Below are 7,428 nucleotides of genomic sequence, written 5' to 3' on the forward strand. Positions count from 1 at the left end.
ACTTACGAAAAATTTAGATCCACTCTAATATATCATGTAGCATGTGTAAAAAATTAATTGCAGGTTACAAAGAAATATTGCAATTTTGAGAATGACGACTTCTTAAAGATAAGATAAATGTGATATGATATACGTATGTGCAAAAATTAAGTACTTAACGTAATCTGAAGATTTCCAATTAAAAATACAAAATAATCATAGTGTGTAAGAGATTCCTTGTATTTACCTTGTCCTATCTTTGTCGAGTTAATTCGTCGATTTTTATTAATAAATACTTGGACTTATTAATGCTACACATTATATCATTTTGTATGATCTTTAAAACATTATATTCGTCGCTTTTTAACTTTTAAATTTCTTTAAATAATAAATCTCCTAAGCAGTTATAATTTATCACCATTGAATTTTTTAAATATATGAATTTAATAAAATTTAATAAAAGGTAAGCATAAAAGACGTTCGAGAGAAATATACCTTTATTGCGTGATCTAATAATTCGTAATCCTGGTTAATTGCACGTTTCATCTTTATTTAACTATTTTGGCAACATGTTTGGTTGTTCTGAAGAACAATGTAAGTGCGTTATTACAAAATTACTTTTTCGTTGACAGTAATCAGTTTTATTTAATATCTTTCGATGGTAGATTAATGATTATGAATGTGATCATTTCGTAAAAACTAGGTATTAAAAATATCAAAATATAATAACATTTCGTTTAAAAAATATTTTAATGAAATTGATAACAGATAGTTCTTCAAGAATCTTGTTCTGCGGTAGATTCTCTGTAACCGCTCTTAGGTTCTCTTCGAAGTTCTCTGATCACAATCGATCTACTAGAACCAACTGGTTGAATATCTGAGTCTTCGTCATCGGTCGAGTGCCCATCGTAAACTGTGTACCTCCGTCGCCTTTTTTTTGAGTTCGGTGTTTGCGGTCTGGGTCGAATTCTTCCGCTTCCTGATTCTACAGAATCACTTATCACGCTTTGCCTTCTGGCTCTACGTGCCATATAGGCTCTAGAATTTTTCTGATTTTGTGGTAAAGCGGTTTCGCTGTTATCGACGGAGGTAGTTCTTTCTCTTCTGATTCTTTCGTGTCGTCGCTCTTCCCTTCTAAGCAAATCATCCTCACTCTGAATTCTCTTCTTTGCTCTCCTTGTTCTTCTATATTTATATCTTATGTTATCAGCAGAGCCCATAACACGCACAGAACTTGTTTCTACCGAAATTTCATCCAAATTATCTAAAGACCGGGCTAGTCTTGGCATTTGTACTGCTTCTTCGTAACTAGGTGGCCCTATTAATTCGAGAGGATGAATTCTTGGTTCTGGTGCACGTTCCAAATGTTCTTGTTGCTGTTGTTGCGTAGCTTGGTTCCTGTTGAACAATTAACAATTACTTTTTCTTTTCATGATAAAAAAGATATTTAATAAAAACGATTTAATTGAATTGAGAGTAGATAATTGAAATGAGAATAGATAAAGTAAATTAAATATTTGGATTCTTATCTCGATAACTTTAAAAGAGATTTCATCAATTATGTTGAATGTACCATGATAACTTCTATTGAAATCATTGAAATTTCTGTAATAATATGGATTTTAAAAGAATACAACTTCTGAAAAGAGACACTTAGCTTTTGTAAATGAGATTTATAAAGGATTGTTAAGTATACAATCGTTAATTTATAACCGCAGCTATACTTTGATCTTTTTAAATAAACTTATTTCATTGAGGTAAAACAGATTTCTAATTTATTGTACATAGGTAATATTGTAATTTGTACAGATTGACAGATGCAAAATGATAATTAAGAAACGATGAAAATGTTCTTGAACTGTAATTTTAAATTTTGTAATTAATATCACTATATCGGAAAAATTGCAAAAAATTATTTGTATAGTTCTTGTTTTCGTAATTTTAAAAGAAAATTCTTTACTATCTGTTTTATCTTTAGGGAAAACACTTTGTTCATTTAAAACAGATTGCTTATAAAGTTTTAAAACTTTTTTTAGAATAGTTATTTTGCTTGCTATAGTCGAATAATTTCTTAATAACACAACCCGTTTGAATTGAAATACTTTCGTGATTATTATCGTCAGCTTTAAATGGATAAGTAATCGTTTCTAATTAGATATTCATAATCTCGTATATAAAAAATTTCAATATAATATTTTTTATTCTTAGAGAGTTCTTGTGTAGTTAAGTTTATAAATCGTGCAAATCTGAATTCTTTAAAAGAGTCTTCCTCACCTTCTTTGCCTTAATAGTCTTAAAGTTTCCAATTGTTGTCTTTGTTCGATAGCTCTCCTTTTAATCCTCATCATATGTCTGATAGATATGAAAGTTCCACATAAAACAACGATTGTAAGAATAACGAGCATCACAAATCCCCAGGTTCTGTCCTTGTTGTAATAAACAGGTCCATTCCATGTGTTGAAACAAGCAGTTAGCCAGGTATAACCAGATACGTTCGATGGACTTTGACAAAGCAAAGTTTGTTCCACAGTTTTTGCTGGTCGTTCAGTTAGAAAAGTATACAACATGTATAAATCCTCACAGTCGCAACGCCATGGGTTATCCTCTAATTTTATGTTGTTTATATCTGGATTGTTTCGAAAAACTTCTGGATTTATAGCTTCTGTCAAACGATTTCCTAAAAATTTAAGAAGTTTGCTATCATTAAAAAAATTCGAATAATTCTAAGCATTATCAAAACAGTTGATTAACAACTATTGTCTGAGCAAATTAGTAATCGATTATTTAATTTTCCTCGCTACCTCTGTGTCATAAATTTAATGTGATAAGATGCTAATTAAAATTAACATTAATCGTTAAAAAAATTTATTGGTTGTTTAGTTTTGAAAATTAACGTCTACGATGTATTTCGATTGGTCGACTTATACACGATACACGAGCAGGTAAATCATTAAAGAGATACGTTTCAAAAATACTTGAAGATCTCAAGATAGGTATGGTAGCAGATCTATCGATAAACTGGTAAAAATCAAACCTGATAAGTCGATTCTTAGTAGTTGCGGTAACTGAAGAAATGTATCGTTGAGCACCTCGATTATTCTGTTTTGCCTTAAATCTAAATTCTTCAGTGATGTGGATTTTAATTTTGCTGGAAGCCTTTGTATTCGATTATCACTCAAAATAACGCTCCTTATTTTTGGCATGTTTGCCAAGAAATTTCCATTTAGATCACTTATCAAGTTTGACGATGCGTCTAACGTTGCTACCGTTGACGTGAAGTTTGGAAGCTCGTGCAAAACGTTGTAAGATAAGTTGAGCAATTTGAGTTCAACATTTTCGTGAAATGTCAATGGGTGAATCACTTCCAAGTAATTGGCAGACAAATCTAATACTTGCAGTTTCACTAGACCCTCGAACGTGCTCATATTCAATTTTTCAACTCCATTCGCGTTAAGGTAGAGGAAGCCGAGTTCTCTATTTTTAGCGAAAATTCGATCCGGCAGCATGCGAATCATATTGCGGGATAATCGAGCCTGAGTCAATAAGGGAAATCCGTGTAGGCCTGGCCTATCCAGATTACATCTCGACACGTCCAGCTTCTTTAGTTTCGAGTGTGTCAATGTCGAGTTTCTGAAAATAAAATATTCACGATATTGTTTATGTAAGTGTAAAGTAGGCTAACATACTCAACTGTTAAAATATTAAATTGGATTTCATTTATCTTTTCTTCTTTTTTATTTTTAGAAGTCAAAGACGAACTAATTATAAGGATATCAATTTTTATATTTTTACACAAAATCAATATTTCTTATGGGGTTCACTACCTCTTACTTGTGTTACTTTTTCATAGAGAGATGTAATATCTTTCTAAATTTAATAGGTTTAGTAGTATAATAAGAATACAGAAAAAATAGAAAAAGACTGGTGTATATAATAAGATAATAACTTGGTAGGCTGGTAATAATAGAAAAGAATCTAATGCTTCTTAGAAAATATTATGTTCTAGATCGTATAATATTAATTTGAAGAGGAAATTATAAAATTTCGTTCATTCTCGAATTAAAATTAGAATAACGGCTGCAAATTTAATTATGTTAATATGTATTTAATTATGTAATGTCACATGTTCTTAATATTTTTCATATTTGTATAGTAAAAAATAGACTTTTTATGCAAATAACGACGTAACGATCATACTGTACGACAATGCAAACGTAAATTGATATCACAACCAGAGTTGCAGAAACAGTTACACATGCAAGACTATGATTTTAATTTTTTGTTTTGGATATTTCTTCATAACCAAAACTGAATTATCTTTCGTATTACAATTAATTCTCAAACGTTGTCCTCGGCTTAAGGAATAGTTTCTTTGCTTAGAATTTCGATTGCTTACCTCGTGCTGTAGACTAAGGTAGGATTGTTGGACAGTCGAAGCTCTTCAAGCGCTGGAAATCCATTGAAAGTATCGGGTCTTAAGTAATTTAAGTGGCAGTCAGACATATCGAGCCACTGTAATTTTGGACTCCATGTTTTGTCAATGTTTTTCAGTGGGTTTCCCATTAACGTAAGCATAGTCAGTGCTGGTAGATTATCCAACGATGTATTAGTGAGTTCCCGTATCTCTGTTAAATGAAAAGGTATTAAAAACAAAATCGATGGTTAACAATTAAAGTTTCTTCTCAAAAGCGTATTTACATCGAGGAATAAATTTACAGTGTCCTTATACGTATTAAATATATTATTTAGCTACTGTCGCTTTCAATGAAAGAATTAAACAAATAAATCTTCCGAATATTAAATAAAATTTAATTGGTACTTGTATTTGGAATTTCGGATTTTATATCTTTGAAAATTTATTTGAAATAAAAGCCTTGGAAAATTCATGTTTACGATGAACGAAGAATAATTTAAGAGTACGTAACAAGTTTATTATGAAAATATTCATATAATTAATGAAATATAATTGTACCGCAGTAACTAGCGTCCAAAGCCTCGATACTGGCGCTCATTAATCCCTCCAATTTGGATAATGGATTTGTGGATAGGTGTAGAACCGTTAACGATGGTAGTTGTCCTAAGGATCTGATGTCAACGACGTCTTTTATCTTGTTGTCGCTTAGATCCAATCGTCGTAAACTTTTCAAAGACCTTAAATCCTCGGGCAACGAACTTAATTTATTTCTTGCCAAATTCAGGTATTGTAAATCTGTGAGTCGCGTAATATCATCGCTGATATTCGTTAATAGATTGTTGGATAAATTTAATTGTTCTACCTAAAACATAATTAAAAGATGTTTGTCACAAAATAGTTAATAAATCGTTCTTTAAAACGTTGCCAATATCGAATGCACATTCTTGTAACTGGTATGTCATCATTTCTTGTACGTAACGTTTTATGATCAATACATGACATCAATCTATAAAAGATTATTGCTCATATCTCATAAGATTGAAATCCATTGTGTCCAAAGTTATTATAGATAATATAAAATTTCATGTGAAATGATATTTATAATATCAGAATACAATTTATATAACGTTGATTGATTCTCAAAGCAAAAGCGTATTAATGATTCGAACGAAAAATTTCGTACATGTGTATGCATGCATATTTTCATACTGCAGTACTTCTACGTATGTTGACATTGCTATTTTTACATAGTTCGACATATATAGTACTTTTATATATTTTTATATATGCAATACTCTTCAAGATATTCGTTAGATACTCATTTCCTTTCTCTACCGGTACATTTGTAGCAATGACTCATTCTTAGTTGCTTTTTTAATCATTAACGCGATAAAGCATAGAAAATGTCTGTTACACCGCCATTACCAACACTCGCAAACACTTTTTCTCTTCTTTCCAACACTACGAAGATGAATTCGTCATTAGCTTAATCCTACAGAGAGAATTCACCTACCACGTCGCTTATATTTTCAGGGAACACTTCCAAGCCTTGTTTTGAACACATGACAGTTCTTGGTTGTTGGCTGAGGTGGCACAAACATCTCGTAGGGCAAGTACTTTGACACATCGTGATCGAGAAAATTCCTAAGTACGTGGCTAACAAAGATAGCAAACCATGAGGCGACATTATCCGGTCCTTCATATTGTCTACTATCATACGCGATCGCGTGAACTTCCATAGAAATCACATTTTCATTCGGAAGCGGACTCAGATTCTTGTTAATAGAAACGTGGCAGGAATTTGTATGTCAACTTTCGACTGTACATTTTCACTGTTCTTTTCTTTGAAGTTTCGTGGAATGAAGATGGACGGTTGCGGATCAATGAGTGGGCCAACAGTACTCGGAACCGTCCTGAAAACTACTGAGTACTTATCTTTGATAAGTAACGTGGGATATGCCACATGATATCTCTGTAAGATAACTGGCGCGTACAACGAGGTGTGGAGAACATTATTTCCAGTGATAGTAAAAAAAATCCAAGTGATATATCGACAAATGCACCTGTTATTCGTCGAAAAAATTATGATCATCGTTATATATGAATTATTTACATTTACTGGAACAAATTACGAGGTGGTAAAATTCGAAGAGTGGTAAGTACAAAAATTGAATATTTAAAAAATCATTAGAAAAGTACTACTACCTATTGTTACAAATATACCACGTTCTTCTATACATTTTATTGTGATGAAAGAAAGTATAGAAAGATTAATTATCGTTGATACTTAAGAAATATTAATGGGATTATTACAGGAAGTATATTTAAAAAACTAGTTTATGGAAACTTTTTTTGACAGAAGGATACAGTGAATCGTCTGTGAATTGAAATTTGAATGGGCAGTCCAGTGGAAAATATAAGACATTAGATAAGTACCTCAAGCATCCGAAAAGCCGATATTGAGGCGGCCATCTCCGCAGTCTAAGTCTCTTTCGGCTGACCCATGCGGATATTTTCCCCTTTCCCCACCTACTGTCGATGTATTACAACCTTTTTTTATCAATCCAACAGGGCAGCATCTAAGGTTTTCTGCAGACTGGAACAACCGCAACCCGGAATTATGTCGATAACCAACGTCAATACATCGGTAGCAAGAATGCGATGAGCTGGACGTTAATCCATAAGATATTTAAAAGATAAAAGGATAAAAATTCTCGTTGCTATTTTCATTTTCATTTCCAAGTTCTAATCGCACAGCCTTACTTCAGTTAGTATTTGTATCTGAATATGGCCATTCGATTTTAACTTTCTCGTAAGATAGTTCTAATTTCACTAAAGCACTTTATTCGCGTACCTCGTTACATATCCTTGGCTGCTGTAAGAAAATAAATAGCGACAAAGGTATAGAAATTTACCGAGATTACAGCCTAGTATAATAAAATAATAGCTACAGTTTACAAAGAGAATGCTCGCTACTTATCAAGTACCTACAATGTAGAACGTGTGAATCAATGCATGCGATAAGAATTTAGTTA

General features: G+C 32.1%; 1 protein-coding gene across 1 annotated transcript; it reads right to left on the reverse strand.

The window, feature by feature from the left end:
* Positions 1-710: 710 nt before the first annotated feature.
* LOC138179369 (leucine-rich repeat-containing protein 15) lies at positions 711-6,303 on the reverse strand. Its single transcript, XM_069112072.1, has 6 exons — positions 5,903-6,303; positions 4,952-5,251; positions 4,376-4,604; positions 3,014-3,609; positions 2,254-2,656; positions 711-1,377 (listed from the first exon to the last, which is right to left on the reverse strand). The coding sequence occupies exons 1-6, from the start codon at positions 6,108-6,110 to the stop codon at positions 756-758; spliced, it is 2,358 nt and encodes a 785-aa protein (XP_068968173.1). The 5' UTR covers positions 6,111-6,303; the 3' UTR covers positions 711-755.
* Between the last annotated feature and the right edge of the window lie 1,125 nt (positions 6,304-7,428).

This window comes from Bombus flavifrons, chromosome 4 (assembly GCF_040668555.2).
Source record: "Bombus flavifrons isolate JBK064 chromosome 4, iyBomFlav1_principal, whole genome shotgun sequence".
Lineage (NCBI taxonomy): Eukaryota > Metazoa > Arthropoda > Insecta > Hymenoptera > Apidae > Bombus > Bombus flavifrons.

What these genes read in the sequence shown, in the direction of transcription:
- LOC138179369 (XM_069112072.1), bottom strand. Translation starts at nt 6,110, where the DNA reads ATGATAGTAGACAATATGAAGGACCGGATAATGTCGCCTCATGGTTTG. An exon ending in AAATATAAGCGACGTGGTAG is followed by an intron (nt 5,252 to 5,902) that starts GTGAATTCTCTC and finishes TGTTTTAGGTAG; the next exon opens with AACAATTAAATTTATCCAAC. An exon ending in TTTGGACGCTAGTTACTGCG is followed by an intron (nt 4,605 to 4,951) that starts GTACAATTATAT and finishes TTCATTTAACAG; the next exon opens with AGATACGGGAACTCACTAAT.